Here is a 22,436-nt window from a genome sequence, read left to right as displayed (position 1 = left end):
ATGAATGGTTGATTCCCATAAGGGAATAAGTGAACGAATAGATGTATATCTTGTGCCACTATCATTGTTTTTTTTTACTTTTTAATCTGTTTTTGAGTAATCAGAATCCTCCTTTTTTGTCGTTATCTTGCCAACCCAGACAATCACAAAAATGGCAACATAATTTTCATGTCAGAATAAAAATCTCTAATTGTTAAATACTTGGTATCACAAAAATATTGTCAGGGAAATGTACTGTTGGTATCTTATGGACTTATTAAACAACAGTTCTTTTTAACTTTCCAGGAGTCGAACATCTCCCGAACTTTAAGTTTGAGAAAACAGTTGAGAGTTATTGCTGCAGTGAATCGTGTCCTTGCATCAGACATGGCAACTCATAAGGTGAAGAGGAAGACGGTGAGAACAACAATTGAAGTGAGAAAAGACGTGATAGCAAAGTGCGAGTGTGGAATATATCGTAGCGCGTAGGTGACCATATGTTCGATTTTTTTTTTTAAAAGAAGAATCATGATAGCACCTACATGATTAAAGCACCCTACATTATGTTTTATATTACCTTGGTTTCTTTTTTGTGTGTGATTGCTGTATTTTATGTAAATTATGTGTTTAGATTATTTTCCATTTCATAACAATTTTTTGCCAAATGGATTTTGGGGTTCAGGAAAGTATCGACTCAGTCAATTTGCTCCAAACTTTTCGTAAAAAAAAAAGAGTTTATGAAATTTCAGTTGAAGTATTTAACACTAGGAGGAGCCAGACACATTATTTTTTAAAGTGATGTATAGGGGCCTTTAAAGTGTCATCAACCAACTCCTGTAATGTTCTAGGGCAATGGTCTCCAACCCCTGTTGTGTACCACGGTACCAGTCCGTGAGGTAATATTTACCAGGCTGCACAAAAAGAAACAAAAATCGATATAATTTCTCTTCTTTTGATTTTTACTGTCTGAAAAATTGTTTTATTTTGAAAAAACACTGGATTTTCTTGACATGTTAAGGTGATTGTTTCAGTCAAGTTTACTCCAAAAAACAAACAAACCTGTAAACTAGTGAAAATTAGTGAAACACAAACTCTATATGTTTGCAGAAAAAAACTATTTAGAGCTCCTGCTGATTCAGCATTATGGCGAAAATATATTTTTGGATTAAAAGCTGTTTATTCTTTTGTCGGTCATGCTATTTTATTTGTACTGTTTTTATCTGAAGGTTTGTGATTATAATGACGACATTAAACCTGGTCTGTGGTGCAAAAAAGTTTAGGGAACCCCTATCGTAGGGTGTATTAAAATCATGACAAAATCACTGCTGAGGTTCTCTGGCAAACCAAGGACACAAAAGAGAATTTGAATCACCCTGGTTTTCTGGTTTCTGAAAAAAGCTTTTTATTTAGGTCAGAAAATGTTTGTGTTTGTCTATTATATTGAATATATATATTATATTTTTAAAGGTTGTTTGTTGTTGTTTTGCAATGTACACACACACACATATATCTATATCTATATCTATATCTATATCTAAATCTATACAAGTAGAGATCATTCCCCAGTCTTACCACACTGAGGGGCCGGGGCGCTCCAGGTGCCGTCGCTCAGACAGATGGCAGAAGGAAACCCCTGCAGCTCGAAGCCTGAGTCGCAGTGGAAATAGATGCGTGCCCCGGAGTGATAAAACGAGCCTTCTGTGAATCCATGGGTGGGCACCGGGGGCCTGTGGCATCCCAGCACTGACAGTAGAGAACAGAGAGAAATATCACTAAACGTAATTTGTTTTTTGTTTGTGTTGCATTTAAACCCACGAAACAACACTTCAATTCTCCGGCATTCCAAAAGAAATGGGTTTATTACATCTCCTGGCCAAGTTAAGATTATCGGTCAAACAGTTTGGTCTCTTGTTTAAGAGACCAAACAGAAAAACTATTCAAAGATCTCAGCAAACTTTAATTATGAGCAAATCATAAGAAACAAATGCCTCATAAATGTTTATTAAGACGGTGATTAAGAAAACCCATGTTATTACTTTATTAGCAAAGTGGAGAACACAATACTAGCCACATAGTGTGAATAATATTGTGAGTTTACAACACTTAAAGTCTCCGACATTAAAGTAAAACTTGCACGAAATGTATATCTTCAAACGAAACAAAATAGTTGAGAAAGAGCTGTGGCCGACAAAGCTCACAAGAAATGCAAACGCCACAACACACCAATATTAAACTACAACAAACCAATATTAAGCTACAACAAACCAATATTAAGCTACAACACACACAATCTGGAGTTTATAATCCATGCGTTTGTGTCTTCTGTTATGTTGAACAGTTTATTTTCATGTCTAAACAGGAAGGAGATGTCTCGCCTGCAGTTAATGCAAAAATTCTGCAGCGAGAATTCTGATCTGCTCTGGTAGAAGAACACGCATTTCTCTGATCCTTAAAACTCTGCATTGGCTGCCAGTTCCTTTTGGGATTCATTTTAAAAATTCTGGTTCTAACTTTCAGATCTATTCATAGTCAGACTCCTCCTTACATCAGTGATCTGATCCAGCCTTACACCCCAGCAAGCAACAACACACCAACATTAAGCTACATAGAGCTAGCTTTGTTTAAAGAAAACTAGGTATTTATTGTTTATTTATTATTTTCTTTTATTAAATATTAAAAAAATTATGAATATATAAAGTGAGGCTTAAGTAAAATAATCAATATAAGTATTGTTCACTGTAACTTTAACATTAATGTATTGACATCGTGCTTATAAGGGCCACAAGGGGGCTGCCATGGTGCACGTGTCCCTCGAGAATCTTTTCAATTATCTTTCAGCCATGAAGATGTCACACCGAAACGATTAATAAAAAACATTAAACAAGGAGTGGAGAGGTGCAGTAAAAGGCTTCATTTTCCACTGCTGTAAAAGTGATTTTATAGCAGTGGCTTGTAGTTATGGGTAATGTGGTTGCTGAAATGAAGCCCAAACACAGGAAGTCATCACGTGGAACCTTTCACACTTGGCTATTAGATCTGCTTTCTATTTTTGATTCACAACTGTTGTGGTGGAGGACTGCACAAACCACAGTGAGTTTATAAAAAGAAGTTGGTTATCATAAGTTCAGTTTACTTCCAATGAAGTCTGATCCAATGAAAGTGGTTTTGTCTCTTCAACACAGTCAAATCCGTCTAATCCTCTACTTTCCTAATGACATTCCCAGTTGAATGTTAAATCATTGATATCTGGATTTCCGAGAATATTTCTTATATTCAGCTCTAAATGAACCATTGATGATTTCACTTTTAATTGTTTTTTCGCATGTGTCATTTTGTTCCAGAGATTAAGGGTTTCATTTTCGATATATAAGGGAAAAATTCCATCTCAATTGCTCAAAAGCGCCCAGCTGTTTCCATCACTTTCATCCGTTTAACATCCCATTTATTTCAAAATGTGCCGACAGCTATGAGACTTGCACATGCACAGATGTTTTTTCTTTCGTAGACTTTTAGCAGTTTCTTTTAACCTGCTGGATTTTGAATTTCAAGAACTATTCTCTGGTCAGCGTCGTAAATTAATAAATACTATACTAAATTTGTGTAAATGTAAAGGATTATTTTATTGTTACTTATTGTATTTGACAAATGTTTGGCGAAAAATTGGCTACCTTGAGTCTGCCTATATTGGGTGAAAGTCAAGATGGAAAATTGTAATTAGCACTCAAGGAGATCACGAAAGTATACACTTCAAATGCTCTATGTCCATCTCAGATATAGGGTTTATTTGAGCAGCAATCAAAGATTTTGTCAGGTTGTAACTGGATACTGACTTCTGCATGAAGTCTCTTCTATAAATTCTTGGCCTGAGATCTCGATCTTAAAATTTAGTTCGAGGGAAAATTCAGTCTATTTTCCTCAGTTTTATCAGCTATTATGATTCTGTTGTTTGTGTCTATAAAGCTCTGAATATATCCATCGAAACTTTTCTCCAACTGAGAGAATACACAGACATTCTCAGGCAGTGTTGCAAAGTATTGAATAGTTATTATATATGTACGATAATTTGACCACCTGTACAATGTAGTATGTTACTCCAAAAAACGAATAAGAGATTTAGTAAACCTTGAGTGTAATACAAGGGCAGACCAATACATCATCCCCTAAACAGAAAAAAACTTTACAGATATATCCATGTAGATTCTCATTCATCCAGGACGTTCTTATTCTGAACGGTTCTAAAGCGTAGCAAATGGACTGAGTAGAGCTTCAGGAATATATTTTGTTTATCATCCAAGAGGCTTCTTCATATGGAATGAAAATGCCGGTTGTAGAAACCCGTCATGGTATTTCACCTCTTGACAGGTCCTTAGCGACTCGAAAATGATGTTAACTCAAACCGTCAAGTCAGTTGGAGAATTTCCTGAGGATAAAACTCGCTTTTCGTAAGTTATATCTGTTTTTTCACGAGAAACTTCACTCCAGTGGGACTGGATCTTCCAAAGAGCAAAGGAAACTAGCTTTTAAGTATGATGAAATTCAACAATAACATGTCAGACCCTCAAATCTAACTAACACAAATCTAGCTGTACTGAAATATGCACACTTTAGGCTTGTTTTTTTTTACCACTTTCCATCACGCCACAAAGTAGAAATATGGACAACTCTCAGCTGAAAGAGTCAGCGTTACTTCGGTCTTCCTGTAGTAAAATGAACAGCCGAGGATTCCCATTGGGATCTTGATGAATGTGGAAAGAAACCGCTGGTCTTTTTTATAGGAGTCTGCTCTGATTGGAGAGAACTGCTTATGACGTAGACAAGTGTGTTTGCCAAGTCGTTTTTGACAAAGAGGTCTAAAGTGACCTATATCAGGTACAAGATACACAAAGTACGGTCAAGGAACTCGTAAATCTAAGAACCTCGAAGAACTAACGTGACTTTAACACCCCCTTTAGGGAATATAAAGGTAGACCACTTTGTATGAAGATAGCCATATGACTATACGTTTAGTCAGTCTTTCCACAAGTCTAATTTATTATTGTTACCAAACCTTTGCAGCATTCCTGATATGTGAATAACCTTTTTTTCTGTTTACAAAACTTCAAATTAACAATTGATATTTCTTAATGAAAGTCAGACCTTTCCCTTTTCAACTGCCTCTGGCCAGATCCCTGGAATGACCATTGCTATGGAAGGCATGTTCCTGAACTCGACCCAAACCACAGGTCACTCCCTCCGACTGTGAATCACTGTCTCTGGACAACAACGGCTTCAAAATACTTTCCAGACTGAGCTTATTCTTAGTGGGATTTCAACAAGGTGTTTTGAATCCCCTGGAATCTATAAGAAATAATTCTACATGACACAAGAGAGTACACTAAGGGGAGGCAAAACTAACTTAGAAATATGTCAAGAAGTTATGTTGCCATGATGAAATTTATCCCTTTTTTTTAAATATCTATGCAACAGTCCAGACTATCTCCTCTTATTTCACTTTCAGTATTTTCTAGTGGTGGCTTCTGTTTGCAAAGGAAGCTATGAAACGTATATAAAAATAACTTCATGACTTTCCTTTGCAACAAACATGCAGATTATATTTAGGAAGTGTCTTTAAAGAAATGTATATTATTTTTGGGGTTGTTTTTCCCATAATTAAACATGACTGGTTTAAGCTTCAGGCGAGATGTAAAAGCTCCTCAGGCATCATTAAAAATGGAGGAGTCTCTGTAGCTTTTTGAATAATTCCGATGGGTTGATCGAGTTTCATCTTACAGCATCATAGGCTCAGCAGGTGGCACTCTGAGGTTAAAAACAACATGAGGTATTATTTTATCAACCCATCTCTAGTAGTAAACGTCACATCTAGAAGAAATCAATGAGAGAGAAGCCTGAAGTCACAAGCTTTTCGGACTTTTAAAAAATCTTTTATTCATAATTTTCTACCGCTTATTTCCTTACCGGGTCATCAGGGGCTGTCATGGGGCATAAAGAGATTCAAGCAATCAATCTCAGTATGTTATGTTAAGACTGAAGAAAGACGAAACCAGAGGGTTTATCGTAAACCCACGCAAGAACAGGGAGAACAAGATATGCACCGAAAGATTTACAAGTTTCCTAACTGCTCACAAACACCAATTCTGTATAAGGAATCGATGATAGGGAAGCCTCAAGGCACAACATTGTCTTGCATTTCAGAACTTTCATTGACTTCCACCAGCTCCTAGACCCAGAAGTATATAACATTCATATGCATGTAAACTTCTGCCATTATAACAATCTTTAATCTAGTATTTATTTTAGTAGTAATCTTTCTTCTGATTGAATATTGGCTTTTATTGCCACTACTTTAAATTGTTAATTTAGATTCTGGTCCAAAGTTTTATTTATGAAACACAAAGGCAAACTGATTATATGAAGTTTAGCCTCTCGCCATTATTTCTACAGACATTTTTTTTAGCCGTGCTTATAAAGTTTTGTTGCACATGTTAAAAACACATATTTTTGGCAGGCAGGCCATGCGGGTTAATTACTTTCATTATTTGTCTTTGCTAAAATGTGATTAATTTGTCTTAGCTACAACCTTGGAATAAAGTCTTAAAAGGATAGTTTACCCAGAATTTATTTTCGAATTTCTACTCAACGTCATGTTGAATAAGGGTTTTGAATTATTTTCATAGTAATCTGTTTTTCGACTTGGCAAAATCAAGCTTAAAATATTCTTGTTCATTTTTTTCTGAACAATTTCTAATGTTAAGGCTTCAATACAAGCGCAGTATGGAAGTATTTTGATGATTTTTAAGTCTTTTTGGATGAAGATAAAGACAAGCTTGCTCCAGTCTATATTTGGACAGACACAAATTTTCACCTATAACTTTAAAAATAAACTATATAAGAATATAATGTATAGAAGTATCTGTACGAAGGATAACATCAAGTATTCAACAATAATACAATAAGTCTCCGCTATCTTGCTTCCTTGATTATCCTTTTTTAAAAGTAAAATAAATTTAAAAAACCTCACCATTTTCACATCTCTTCCCAGTAAACCCGGCCAAGCAGGCACAGTGGTAGGTGTATGAAGTATCGAGGATACAAGTCCCATCATGCAGGCAGGGAGAGGAACTGCAGGCTGTTGATGAACAAAAACATGGAAGTCAACTAACCGTGCCTGGACAGAAAGAGCTACAATTATACATTAGTCATTTTGTGTTTTGCTCAGGACAGAAAGTGTGTTGTGTACTTTTGTAGATTTAGTACACAGACTTGTGATTGTGAACTAGAAACTTAAAGAGGGAGGCATTTTTGTTTCAAAAGGCTGTTAACGCTTTTAAAACCACACAGGGTTCTCTCTGGTGCTTCTAAACAGAGAGAGCTTCTATTCATGCCCCCAGGTCTGTGTTTGTGACTAAAGTAAGAGCCTTTTTATTGGTACATATTTTTTGAGCGAACAAACCTGAGTTCTCCTGGAAAGTGGCAAAAAAACCATCGAAGTTCTTGTACCCGTCCGACACAAAGAGAATGTGCAGACTGTTCCCGGAGCTCTGGATCGGGCCTGGCCGGCTATTGCCGCAGAATCGTCCGATCACGCGGGAGCGGACGCTGTCGCCGTCACGGACCTCGATGTAGTCGTACTGACAGGACTGGTGCGACTCCAGGCTGATCATCATGAACCTGTCGACATAAATAGAAGCAGTTGTCGGAGAGTGGAGCGCGATAATGGCGTTTTCCTGAGCACCTGCGTTTCCTGGCAGCGTTACACCAGCTGGCATCATCCTTGTGAAACTTGAAAACGCTCAGCCAGAAAGTAAATAATGAGCATTCATAATGGCTTCTGGATACTGTAGCAGCTGCACAGGCTGGTTTGTCTTTCCACCCGGTGCAGGACTCCAAAAGGTATTTGATGAATGTGCTAGACTCGTGATTGTAAATCTTTAATCGGTCCTTCCGTGATAAGAAACAGACGCCAACTTTAAGGCGCTGAGCTGTGTCATCCGTGCGCCAACTTGCTGCTGAAAAGCAACATTTACTCGTGAACTGCTGCCCACTTCTTTCATGGAACAAACCCTAAAGAAAATGTGTAATGGAGACACAAATGTATCGATTTCACTGAAGAAATATGAAGGACTCTTCAATTTCCAATTTTTTGGGCCGTCACCCTACCACTTAGCCGATGACCCACATCTTGCAGAACCATTCGGAAATTTCATTCAAGGCTGCCAGTTACTTATTACCTCCGCAGATGGACAGTGAATAAGGCAAGAGGAATGATGATGTCATCATGAAAAAAAAAAAGCTGTATTTTGATAGGGATTTAAAATCAGGTTTGAGCACTTATTAGTGGAGTGAAGGCCTCAGTATGTCTGAATTATCATATCACTTTGTAGATGAATCAAGGAAACCAAAACTACTGGGTAGATGTTTTTTTTAAGGTAGTTGGTTCCCTTACCTTTAGGAATTGCATCTAGAGGCCTTCTTGAAGCTTCATTAACCCATCACTAGTAACTATCACACCACAAAAAGTTGTTGAGAGAAAGAGAGAATTTGCAGAGCATGTGTGTCGTAGCCATGGAAACCACACAGACTGTAGTGGGAGTGATATTTTGATATAATTCACTGATGTTCATTTGATGATAAACGTATTATTTACCTATAAAAGCTCACGGTCGGATCCCAGTGGAGTATAAAGAACCTTAAAGTAGTTATTGAGAGGTGGATTTATTCAAACGTCCGCCGCTGAAGGCCTATATGTGAAATGCACGGCCCACCACTGCTTTCAGGTGATTCTTGCACAGCTCTTCAAACTTTTGTGTCCTTACTTTTATAAATAGAAGATTTTCATCATTTGTATTGGTCTGAAGGGGATCTACATTTTTCTTTTCTTACTCATACTCCAGTAAATATTATTTGGACAACTAATTTGTAATATTGACCATAACATACTAATGTTTAAGTGCAATAATTGCCCTCATAAATACAGCACAATTGTTGTTGTTTTTTTAAGTTTTATTTCATCGTGCTCCTCTTCAAAAAAAACATCATGAAACATAGGTATATTGCTGATCTTAAAATGTTTCACGATCACTGAGCATTTATCTGGTTTTACCCGGAACTATCTTCTTTCAGCATCAATTGTTCTCCTCTTGAATATTTTTAAATTCATTGTTAAAACTTTAACTATTAGAGGATGTTTTTCCTTTTCAAACAAACAAAGTTAAAACAGTCTTATAGATTCATTATGTATTTAAATTGTTAGTTTAAATTGAATTTATATATACATATACAGTCATCTAATTATAGTTGCTAACTATAATTAGATGACTTAAGACTCCTGATGATAAGATTCCAGGGTTGAGTCAGTACTTGGGTGACTTAGGTCAGTCTGTCAAACTGAGCCTGAGAAACCTGGGTGTTGTAAGTAAGTAAGTAATATTTATTTATATAGCGCTTTTCGAGACCAGGGTCACAAAGCGCTTTAACAATCAAAACAATACTCAAAACAGTACATACTTCAAAGATCAAGACAACACCGAGAACAACACAGGAGTTCGAGAAATTCAAGGAAAAGCCTGAACAAATAGAAACGTCTTAAGATGTTTCTTAAAGGAGTCAGAAGACTCCATTGTTGTATTTGATAAAGACATGTCTCTTGTTCAACACTGCAGAAAACTGACCAGAAACTGTTTCCTTCAACTGAGAAAAATCTCTAAACTTAGGAAAATGTTGTCACAACATGATCTGGAGCTTGTAATCCATGCGTTTGTTTCTTCTCGTCTGGACTATTGTAACAGTTTGTTTTCATGTCTTAACAAGAAGGAGCTGTCTCGCCTGCAGTTGATTCAGAACTCTGCAGCGAGAATTCTGACCCGCTCAAGTAGAAGAACTCACATTTCTCCGATCCTTAAAACTCTTCACTGGCTTCCAGTTTCTTTCAGGATCAACTTTAAAATTCTGGTTCTTACTTTCAGAGCTATTCATGGTCAGGCTCCTCCTTACATCACTGATCTGATCCAGCCTTACACCCCAGCTCGGGCTCTGAGGTCTGTGGATCAGAATCTACTGATGGTTCCACGCACACGGCTCAGGACCAGAGGAGAGAAATCTTTTCAGGCTGTTGCTCCTAAGCTTTGGAACGATCTTCCTCTCTCTTTGCGCTTGATGGAGTCTACTGACTCCTTTAAGAAACATCTTAAGACGTTTCTATTTGTTCAGGCTTTTCCTTGAATTTCTCGAACTCCTGTGTTGTTCTCGGTGTTGTCTTGATCTTTGAAGTATGTACTGTTTTGAGTATTGTTTTGATTGTTAAAGCGCTTTGTGACCCTGGTCTCGAAAAGCGCTATATAAATAAATATTACTTACTTACTTACTTACTTACTATATATTTCCCTGGACCAACGCCACACTACCAACCTATAAATGTATATTTTGTATTCTTCCGACATCCATCCACATTGTCTAATTATCTACTGGCCCAACATAAAACATCCATGAATCTAAACAAAAGGACAGATGTTCTATGACTTCCTAATGTCTCACCTGAGTTCTATTGTGAAGGGTCGGTCCACTTGTATGGTCCACTGACACCGTGCATTATTTGGGTAACTCTCCAGAACCAAATGGCCTTGTCGTTTACGTATCACTCCCCCACACTCTTCCAGAGGAAAAAAACAAAGTGGAAAAAAATCCATTAGGAAAAAATTCAATACAGTTGTTGTACAATTTCCAAGACTGTTAATTGGACCTTAAATATCATTTTGATGGTTTTTCAAACTACTCTGGTTACTATTCAAGCCGTAATTACATTTGAGATGCCAAAGCCTCTCTTTAAGAGTCCTTTGCTTAACAACATAAAGAAGCTTACAGGCCCAATGCGGCGGAGGGGTGTTGGGAGGAAGGGGCAACAAAAGCGTTCGACAGTCTTTCCAACGCTCTGTGATTAATTAAACATATGCTGTCTCTTCCTTGTGGCAGTTACATAATGAGACAGCGGTGGCGTCCAAATGTTGCGTATTAAATTGCTTTATGAGATTCCTCATTCCTACTGTCATTTGTGGAAAACCTCCTGGGCATATGGTCTCTATCCAGACTGGCATAGTTGTCCCAGATGAAGCTCTAGTAAGGGATCATGGTATGCATTTTCCCCAATATTGGTGTATTCTATGTACGTTTCCCATGATTAGGGGGAGTTAGAAAGACTTACTCATGCAATCACCGCCAGACCAGCCGGGGCGACATTCGGAGCAGTACTGGCCTCTGATGAAAAAGTCATCTCTGGGACCCCATGTTCCGTTGTTGCAGCGCTTGCAGTTCTCGAATATGCTGCAACCTAGAAACGAGAGTGGCGGTCATCGTGTTTGTACACAGTACAAGATTTTTCCAACAACACAACCCAAACAGTCCCGATAGAAAAGAAAACGCTTCCTGGCTGTGTGGCTTTTCACTTAAGAGGCTGGTGCACGACACAGGTGGGGGTGAAGAGCGAAAACAAGAAGGGTTCCTGTGTGGTACAGTTGAGATGTGAGTATTCACGTAATGCTAAACATCTGTTTACTGCCCATGAAGGGAAATCTGAGACTATGAAAGCGAGGAAAATGCTCCATTCTTCATCCATTTGAAACCATTTACATACAAAGCCACATGTAGACATCTCAAGGTCTTCTTCCTTCAAGTAACTTTATATTCGTATCTCTTGGGCAATCTTGGTGAATGACTTTAGATCTGAAGCCGTCAGCTCCCTTTTTTTTTTTTTTACCTGGATGGATGATGCAGGGGTCACACTCGTTGATGGCGTTGCGACAGCAAGGTACTGCGTAGCCCACCGGAGTTCCCTGGAGGGGGCACTTGCATCGGATCACGTCGTACTCGCAGCAACCTCTGCACATTATGTTCCACTCCGGACCTGGACAATGGTTGTGTAAATACCTGTAATCTAGAAAAAAGAAGAACATTAAAGAAAACGTGACAACCAGGAAAGAACCGAATACAAAAATAGTGTTTTTTTATGATGATACAACTCCACGAATCCTCACGATACTTGCTAAAATCAATCATTCATTTGGGTCACTTTGGAGTCGGACTTAATTGTCGATACAGAATATTAAATTCTCTCCAAATGATTTAGAACCACTTTTATATTTGTTTATATTCTTATGTATTATGTTATCCTGAACTTCGCTTCTAGACCGGAGTCTGGTTTACCCAGAACGTTGCATTTCAAAGATGGCTGATAATTGTAATTGGTTTGATGGCTGGAGTTCTACTACAGACGGTTGAACTCATAGATACTTCGTCTATATTACATAAAGTCTATATTGTGGCCAATGCCACGGTTTTGTGCGCCAGATCGTGTTTACTCATCAGTAACATTGGCTTTCTGTTGTTTTTCTGGTGCCTTAATAATACCTATGAGCGTATTTACGGTTTCATTATTTTTCTACTTCTTAAATTTACAACATTTTGCTTTTGGGTCATCGTTGATGTGTTTTTGTATTATTAATTGTTTCGTTATATAGCTATCTTGTTAGCTACACAATAAACACGTGAGTTCCACCCTCCACAGAAAAATGCCAATAGAAATGCCAGAAAAATGCAATTTAAGTGAGAAATACAAAATAATTTCGACTGAAAGTTTGTCAAACATTTGTTGAAACCGCAAATGTCATGAGGTCATGATGTTTACCCAGGAATCCTGGTTTTCTACTGTACATGCCTCCAAATCTGGTTGAGTTAAGCAATATTGAATAATAAAGTAGTCATGAATAAAGATCCCCATTGAAGATCACTTTAACTTGTCAATAAAAACATTCTATTGCCAATTGGTTCCATGTAAATAATTTATAGTGGTTCTGCTATGCAAGACAGTGATTAGATTGGCAAAGTCATACGACTGAAATACCTTATTGTGAGTCAATGTTTGTTATTAAACGTCACAGAAGATCTGAATCCTTGACAGACGTCATGCACAATGGAAGTGAAAAGGAAAAGTTTTTCCCTTGGTGATTGAAGCGCTCCATTGGTTTTAAGTGAGTCAAGGGCCATTTCGACTGTGCATTTGTGATTATATAACAACGGGTTACAGAGTTGAAACAGACAAATTATCTTGTGGGCAGATGTGGACGGAGCAGCGCTCCAAAGTTGGCACTGTGCTCTTGAAGCGTTTATACTGAACCGTCATACATCCCAGCAATCATAATGACTCAAAGTTGCACTCGCACACACACACACAAGTGCCAGAGGAATTTACCAGACTGAGTTCTTCACCCGGCGATCACAGTTGTCACGATGCTTTGAATGCTCACTGACCTAAGATAAACCAGACCAGGGTCATGTAATTCACCATTCATTCTATGATAACTGAAGATGATTTCGGACTCCTTTTCTCAATCCTAGAACAACCAGGAGACTTGATCTTGTGTCTCCTGGGTCTGACTGAGATATTCACTCTGTCTGAAGTGTCTCACCAGAGACTCCTCTAGAGTCTTAACCCTCTTTTTAAACTACCTGCGATCTTGTTCACTACTCAAACATAAGTTCGGCTTTGATTCATCAATTCTTCTTTTACTACTTTTCCCCAAGTGTCCAAAGCAATTGGTAACATACAAAATCCTCTTAATTGTGTTACAACACCCTAACCACAAAATTTGTCCAACGAATGTTTCATAATTTTTAAAAACAACTTTTATAAGCAAATGTCAGATGAGGTTTTATAAAACAGTGGATGAAATTCATATAGTAGAAAACACATAAATACCAAAATTTGATTGGGGAACCAAGAGATTTGTATTTTGGTTTAATCTTTACAACTTTCCGGATAAAATATTTTTTTCGATGTCACTTTTTATCCTTCCCTCACTCTCGGCCAAAGTCAATAGACGCTTAAGCTCCTCCACTTGAGGTATTAATCGTATCTTGTTACGAAGAAAAAACATTTATCCGTTTTCTGGCCATGGTCTTTGACTTAAGACCGCATAATCTCACGCCCATATCTTTCAATAACAATGTTTGTTTTCAGCAGAAACCATCAGCAGTATCGTTTCCAAAGAGCAAAGATGTTGCTAAGATACAACAAATCAAAGTGTGTCTCACTCTCCTAGCATCGTAAATCTCTTTGTATACGTCACTTTGACTGATTTGCATTTTCGTCTCCAGACGTTAGTGTCGTAAGTGATATTAAACAAACAACGCTCTTGGCACCAGTTGTTTGTCTTCCAAAAAACATGTGGCGTCAAGTCTGTTTTTACTGTGTTGCATCACTGACAAGAAGGGGGGAATGCAGAATTCTTAAGAAATTCTTTTTTGTGCTCTGTTTTTTTTTTTGTCAAAAGGATCAAGACAAAAGTGAGAAAATCCATGATACATAAATTATAGAATTGCACTGGCCATGTCCCTTTTAATTAATTGGGAGGAAAACCGTGACACTACTAATCATAATTGTAACTTTAATAACTTTTGTTCTTTTAATTAACTTTTGGTATTTTATTGTTTGGCATTTGAAAGTGACAATTTTTGATGTTACTGATGGTGTGCCTCTAACTATTTTCAATGCATGGCCTGCTTTTTTTTCCCCTTGTGAAGTCGACCAAGTGTTGAAGAGTAGAATGTGAGAAGTCTATTTCAAATTTGTGGTATTGGACATTGACATTGAAGTAAAGTTTTTCTACTCAAACAAAAAAATGCACAAAGTTAATAAAGTAAAAAGTGAGTAGAATGGCAATTGGAAACTATATGAACAATCCCTACTTCTATTTGTATAGTTTGTAAACCAAAGATTGACTAAACAAGTTGAAATGAATTGCAAACTGTTTCATTATTAAGTAATTGTTTTTGTAAATCGCAACCATCGGCCAAGGAGCTCATAAGGGATATTTTACCCAAAATTCAAATTTGACTAATTTTATACTCATGTCCACTAAGGGTTGGGATTATTTTCAGAAGAATTTTAGAGTTATAAGCATGACGTAAATCCATGCTAATGTAGCTATTGATGCTCAGTTGTCTTCATCTGCGTCCAAAAAGACTTACTTCAAAAACATCTAAATACCTCCATGGTGCTTACTGTACAATCGATGTTGTATTTAAACCTCGACATTCGGATTGGTTCCGTATAGAAATTAAAAAGTTTATATTTTTTAACTTTGCTTTTAGGGGAAGCTACTTGGAGATTTTCTCTTTCAATGTGTTTGAATGAAGATTAACTTGTGGTTGGAGCTGAGAGACTGAGAACTTCCACTACAAACACACTCAAATATATAAAAAAAAATTTAATACAAGAGTGACATTACATACCAGTACAAAGGTTGGATGTTTTAAGTGTGTCTTTTTGGACCAAGATGGACAAAAGACAAGTGAGCATCAGTTGCTACATTAAAATAGAAATACTTTTTTTGCTTTCAACTCTAAAATGGTTTTACTCTGAGAATAAACCCAATCCTCGACATGAGGGTGAGTATAAAAAGAGTAACATTTCAATTGTAGATGAACTATCACTTCAGTTCGGTTCCATTGAGTTTAAAATAAGGGTTCCCCAGATGCCTCGAGAGGTAGTGCCCATAGCGATCTCCTTTAGCAACCGTAAAACAATGAGCAAGGACGCATGTGGCGACATGGCGTGCAACCAGAGCTAGAAGGTTAAACATTTAGATTCGAAAATGCTTGAAAGGTGACTGAATGATGTTGGATGTGGACTTTATGAATCAATGTGATGGTAATGTCAACGTTTATTTTTAAATGAATTCCGTTTGAAATACTTCTTCAACCAACCTTTTCATTGACTTGGATACAATCTCCATCCATCCCTCTAGCTGTATTTGTACCTTTTTATTACTTCTCTACATTAAAACCAACGATCAGCTGTTAAAAAAGCTGTTATGTTTATTAAACTTAGCAACCAAAAAGGCTGACACAGAGAAAAAACAGCTGTTACAAATCTGCACAACAGTAGTTTCAGTGGAAATGAAAGTTCTGTTTCTTACGTAACTCAAATTGAACTACTCTGACTGTGAACCGCTACTGTCAGATAATGTCTTCAGGTGACGTGATAAGAGCCAGATGCAGAAGTCTGACTCATGTTCTCCTCGAGCGGAACAGTTGACTTGCTCTTTGTTCACACGACGACCCCATGAGAGAGTGAAACAAGAGTTGATGATGAACAGATATAAAACGTGTAAATTAAGTTTTCCTGATAGAGCTGAAACAAAGAAAAGGTAAAGAAAAGGATTTCTGAGGTATCTCGCTTCTCCCTGTTAACAGCTTCTCCACACTCAATATGAGTTTCACGAGCATGTTTTGAATACACTTTTTCTTCGCTGTAAAATAAAGAAGGTCGTAAAATGACACGTGTGGAGCTTCCAGGTCAACACCTGCAGGTAGCTGCCGACCGGACAGTAACTTTTTCAAACTCGTATTTTTTACAAGTGTGTAGCAGCAGGAACAGGTGTGGCACCACTGCAGGATTTGATCGAAAAGTTTGTGGGCGGGTCAGACACATATTTCGGTAATTTGCGGGCATAACACTGTGTTTAGAGGCATTGGTTGGAAAACATGTGCATTCCTCCCATTTAATTGTTACTCATTGTTTAATAGTCTGGAAGGAAGGAAAGATTTCCTCTGAACTGGAACAGGGATAAATCAATTTTGAAAGCATTTATTTTCATCCAAAGAACGTCAAGTAATCTTCTTTTTAGTATATAAATATACACATATTAAAGTTATTTTCTCTCTTTTCTTGATCATGATTGGTTTAACTTTAACAGTCTTGTTATTATTTTAACAATGCTTTTCGTTACGTAAATTTGAGAGTCTGCACAGTCTAAAGCATAGATGAAATTTTAATATGAAATACTGTTAAATACTGTTGCTTTTTTCTCATTTGTCGACAGTACAACGGAGCTGTACGGTTGCCCTTTTGGGCATTTCTAAACCTCATATTGTCCATTTAAAGGGAAAATAATGTGAAACACAACTCTCCTGACTCACTAACATGTTTAAACTGTTGAAGTCTACCTCTCCAAGATGCAGTAAGTCCCTCATCATGACCATGTTTTCAAGTACAAATCTCGGCGAACGAGAGGTTACGAGAGCGGAGTCCATTATGATGTAATAATAGTCTTCACTCCTCCTCCAGCCAGCTGTAATCTTTGTCTATACAACAAGTCCCTTGGAGGTGGGGACTTGCGGGGTTGATGATGCGCGGTGACAAATTGACTAATCACAGCAGAGTGGGTGGGTTTATGGTAAACGAGATTTATCCCCAGAAAAAGAGTTTTCAGTGGGCGGGGCTTAAGAACATTTTCTATTGTAAATATTTCAATGAAAAGAGAGTTTTGTACAAACAGACACATACTGATGAGTACAATTGAGTCCAACATCTATTTAAGAGTACAATTAAAAAGATAAATTATTTGGTTGAATGTAATGCAAAAGTAGTGTATTTGTTAACATTTTAAATATGTTACAATTATACTGTTACTTTGGACTTTAAATGACAGTTAAATCTAGCGCATTATATGTTCTAACTATCATGCCCAACACTGCTAGCAAGACTAAAACATTGTTGTTGAATGACTAATTACATCATATCTTATGAGTAGAGTACGTCCAAGGAAGTCGATTTGTTTTAGTGATTTGATTGTACATTTTGGTATTTTAAAACAAGTTTTTAGGTGGATGGAACACAGCGCTTTAGATGTCAGCAAATGAGCAGCACTTATATGCCATACAAATAAACATCAATTCCTTTAAAACCTTCCACAAATTGGACGTATTTACCACACCACTATTATTTATAATGACTTATTTTATTATTTTTTGAAACGGATGCAGTGGTGTTATTTACAGTTTGTCAAATTTAGAAATTAAGTGAAACGAAGATTGTTATACGAGATGATGGGGAAAATGACTAAACTTTACGACATAATGACGTGTTATGTTTATGTTGATATTAAATAAACCATGTATTTCCACGATTTAAGTTCATTTTTGTCCCAGATTAAAAGGGGAAAAAGGAGCGTGATCTGGCTAATATGACGTGCACCTTCCTTTTTTTTTTGTCCCACAAATGAATGGCTGTGTTGTGTTGCTCTGCTCTCCCAGTCTGTGCTGGACAGTTTCAAATGCCACATGGTGGTTGTACCCATCATTGGTTCCGTAGCTGTGGGTCCACTGGCCACCTTTGATCTGGATCCAGAAGCTGACATCACTTTTAACAGGAGCAGGGAAGTGGAAAGTTTTGGAAATTAACTTTCTTTACAACACCGGTCCAGACATCTTATTGTAAAAGGCTCTTCTCTCAGTTGGCACAGGAATCAAAGCACCAAGAAAACGATTTATTCAGTCACGGTAAGGTAGATTTCAATCTGCTACTGATGACAACAGAAGTAGAAATTAAACTCATTAATCTCCTAAACTGATAAATGATTAAACATCTGGCAAAGATGACCAGCTGCAATTAAGGGTACGTCTTTCCTCAACTCTCAAAAGGCTTATGTTTCAAATCAGAGCTCGCAACATTAGTAGATTCTAATCCACAGACCTCAGAGCCCGAGCTGGGGTGTAAGGCTGGATCAGATCACTGATGTAAGGAGGAGCCTGACCATGAATAGATCTGAAAGTAAGAACCATAATTTTAAAGTTGATCCTGAAAGAAACTGGCAGCCAATGTAGAGTTTATAGATTCGGGAAATGTGAGTTCTCCTACTAGACTACGTCAGAATTCTCGCTGCAGAGTTTTGGCCTCAAGGTACTATAAGAGTAGCCCGTGGGACTGACCCATGAATATGGTATATAGTTTTGAATTAACTCTCTTGTAACATATATATTTTTATTTCCTATTACTTTACTTATTACTTAAGCAAACACCGGTCTTTGATGAATTTCTTCAAGCATCAGTAAAACATTTAAAAACATCCTTGGTTCCTTGAAAAAAGAGTATCAAGTTTCTTGTAACCCCTTGGGTCACCCATTGCTCTGTAGCTTAGAGTGGTTGGTGAACCCTGAACTAAGGTGTTAACAACTTCATGTAATTCTAGTCTATTTACAGACAATTTAGACATAAATATGCAGTTTTATCAAGCCCAAAAATGTTTTCCATAAAGGAATCATTGTTTGAGTGGAGATGACTGTATTGTACATGCATAAAGATAACTTTCTTAGATATGATGGGCTAATTAATAATTTCTCTTAAAATTCTAAATGGAATTGTACTGATATTTTTTTTTATATTTTCTAAAAAAGGTCTGAGGCAGTCATTGATTGTAAGTTGGAATAATTATTGGTTTATAGCATCGTAAACCTATTGGTTATTTTTACATATATACACATCATAGCTAAAATATGATGTAAGATTTTCATTTTCATTAATATCTTACAATGGGTTTTGGGTTACTAGTACACATCCTCTAGAAGAAATCTATGGCGGTTAATGATTTTATCTCATGGAAAGTATCGATTTATCATATCTAAAACATAATGTAAAATAATCAATAATTACAAAAAATAAATGAATTAATAAAAAACCTGTAAACAGTGATGGTCTGATGAATCTTCATGAAGCAGTTTCATTATTTTCAGAGTCCACTAGATGGCGGTCTCTGTACTATTTTCAGTTGTTTTGAACAACGGTTCTAATGAAACATCACATCATTTTTAAACTGATGGCGCCACCTACTGACCTATAAACAACATGACACTGTTTCATGAAGCCTCATCAGCCTATCAATACTTCTCAGTAAGTACGTAAAAGAGTTGCTCATAATATAAATAGTCTAATTTAAACCAGACAGACCTTTATTATGGCAAGAATTAAAAAGTTCTGATGCTTTTTAATGCCTCTTACCTTAATGTTCTTGATGACTTTCGACAGGTTAAAGAAAATTAAAGGACATTTACGGCGTCAACATATTGAAGTGTTTTTTGTTTATTGTATTGGGTTTATTTTAATCATTCCTGCTTTAAATTAAAGAACTATGGATACAAAACAATTCCATTGGTTTCTAAAGCTTGAGAACTGATTGCTTTGGGATTAAAGTGATTTAAAACTTTAATCCTGCATCTTCACAATACGTTTACGCCTCAAAACATGAATAAACTGCATCTGCTGGATCGCAAAACATGTTTTTGTAATACTGCGCACTGTCCGGTATTTGTGGGTCAGAGTGATATTGTTATCACAGAACATGGAGCAATACTCCCACTGGATTCTCTGCGGTCGATCCTGAACCGTTTCCATTAATCACCATGAAGATTTCTTACAACGTAAACACCAGCAGAAAACCACAATTGACTTCTCTCGGAGCTGGTTTCTTCATCTGCATGAAGGCGATACAGTAGTCGGACGTATGCGGCTCCTCAACTTGAGTTGAACTCGTCTGTCTGGCTGTTTTCTCTCTTTCTCTCTCGCTCTCTCTCCCCGATACTTTCACAGCTTTATTTTCCAACTTTCTTTCCAAAGTCGGTGATGTCAGTCCGGCAGAAGACATGCAGCAACAGATATAAACATGGAATAAAAGGGCCGAACAGATCCGGTAAGTCATCTATCATCAGCTGATTTTATAAGATTAAGAGAAGAAGCCACTCTGAGTGACTCAGCGGACGACAACATCAGGGTTTTTTAAAGGGAACTCCCTTAATCGCTTCAACTTAGCAGCTGAACGCGTGTTTAGTCTCATTCCTTCAAGATATTTATCGTTTTTTTTGTTTCCTTCCAAAAAAAGCTGGCACAGATGTCTGAGTTTGACTTTTAAACACAAGAGGCAACAACATGACTCATGTCTTCCTGCTTCAGCTTAAGTGGTCGCTGGGGGTAAACAAGCATAAAACTCAACTTTTTTTCCAAGTGGCCCTTGAGCAACACACTCCGAAACAACAATGAGATGATATTAAATCAGCTGGCATCCGTCCGCTGTTGCAGATTGCTGATGTCAGCACATTCAAAACAAAGAGATTGAAAAGAGGGGTTTTTTTGTTGAGCAGGGAAACCCTTAAAGTAATTTGAAGGTCACTTGATTGCCATGGTCTTACCGTAGGGCCAGGGTGTCACCTGGGGAACGGAGATGAAGGCGAAGAGGGAGAAGAAAAGGAAGCATCTTCTGATGAAGGTGCCGATGCGAGGGCTCGCAGGGGTGCCCCCTCGGGTTTTCCCCGGCCACAGTCCCGCCGACAGCATGCTTCAGTCTGGAACTCTGTTTACGTTCTGAACCCAGCTGACATCACCTTCTCTCCCTCCTGGACTTGCTTCCCACCCCCTTCCTCTTTCTTTCCCTCTCTCATTCTCTCTCTCTCTCTCTCTCTCTCACCCTGTTCTCCTTAGCTTCAGGTTACACCTCGCAAAAGAGGTTCCACTTGTAGCAGTTCCAAACCCCCCCCCAGACCCCCGCTCACCCTGAAAAAAAAGCAGGCTCCGTCAATTTATGCTTTACTCATTATGTCGGTCGTACACACGACTCGCACGCAGAACCGTAGAACGACTATAAAAACAAAACTGGTTCTGTACAGCCGTCCTGTCGACGGCGAACGATGGAGCGTTGGAATTCATGTCTGCTGGACCACTTATGTCTTCAGGTCTGAATCACGTCACTGTTCTGCAGGTCAGCAAATTTATTATGGGACTACAGCTGGTGCAACTAAAAATATCCAACGATTCGCTACCTTTTTTTTTTCTAAACCACAATCTAAAGAGGAGTCTGATAAATTGCTTCTAGGGAATCTAAAAATGTAAGTGGTATCACTGCAAGACAAACATGTGCTGGCTCAGCACAACTGAATCACTGGAAAAGAACACAGCTGCAACTCACTTCTGGATAAAGTCCAGTGTTCCAGATGTATGATGGGATGGACTCAAACAGTTAATATCATTAAAGAGAACCAACAACGTAATTACTTCTGTCAAGGAGGTTATACAGTATGATAGTCAGTCTTCATTTCAGTTAGCAAAATGGATGAAGATGTTTACAGCTCCCGATCCATAAATCGTTCAAAGGTTTTGTTGCTTTCCATGGTAGCTAGCTGTAGCGTGACATCCAACAACTCTTCTTCGCCTACTGTCTTTGTTGTACAAGCTAATTCTGTAATGCTGTCCCGTCGCTATTTGCAACCTTAAATTCAGTTATGTTCTACCTCTTATTCCCTCCCTTTTTGGGATTATAGAGTGTTGGAGTCTATCCCAGCTACCTAGGGGCGAGAGGCAGCGAACACCCTGAACATGTCACCATCAAAATGAAGATGCTGAATCACCATAAATCGGTATTAATAGTATAGTAATAGTATAATATTAATGGTCGGAAGAATATTCTTTTGACTCTTAAGAAAAATTAACCTCTGACTCTGCCCCCAAATGTTTCAGTAGGATTGAAGCCAACCCTGCTTGCCCAGAATAACTCTCCCCTTTGAACAGCCTCCCTCAGGCAGGAGACTGAGATCATTAAGGACCAAATCCTCACGTCTGCTGTTCACCTCATGAACACTGACTC

At 37.8% G+C, this 22,436-nt stretch overlaps 1 protein-coding gene across 1 annotated transcript in view; it reads right to left on the bottom strand.

Annotated features, from left to right (window-relative positions):
* Positions 1 to 21,243, bottom strand: part of pamr1b (peptidase domain containing associated with muscle regeneration 1b) — a 28,057-nt gene extending 6,814 nt beyond the window's left edge. Inside the window, exons 1-7 of the mRNA XM_087797587.1 lie at positions 20,989 to 21,243; positions 11,726 to 11,902; positions 11,174 to 11,299; positions 10,510 to 10,624; positions 7,430 to 7,647; positions 6,998 to 7,105; positions 1,552 to 1,722 (exon numbers count right to left, since the gene is read on the bottom strand). Coding sequence (XP_087653713.1) covers positions 1,552 to 1,722; positions 6,998 to 7,105; positions 7,430 to 7,647; positions 10,510 to 10,624; positions 11,174 to 11,299; positions 11,726 to 11,902; positions 20,989 to 21,133 — 1,060 coding nt within the window. The 5' untranslated portion in view covers positions 21,134 to 21,243. The remainder of the gene's footprint in view (positions 1 to 1,551; positions 1,723 to 6,997; positions 7,106 to 7,429; positions 7,648 to 10,509; positions 10,625 to 11,173; positions 11,300 to 11,725; positions 11,903 to 20,988) is intronic.
* Positions 21,244 to 22,436: the final 1,193 nt, after the last annotated feature.

This window comes from Callionymus lyra, chromosome 8 (assembly GCF_982586985.1).
Source record: "Callionymus lyra chromosome 8, fCalLyr1.hap1.1, whole genome shotgun sequence".
NCBI lineage: Eukaryota > Metazoa > Chordata > Actinopteri > Syngnathiformes > Callionymidae > Callionymus > Callionymus lyra.
This window is presented reverse-complemented; position numbering and strand designations above follow the sequence as displayed.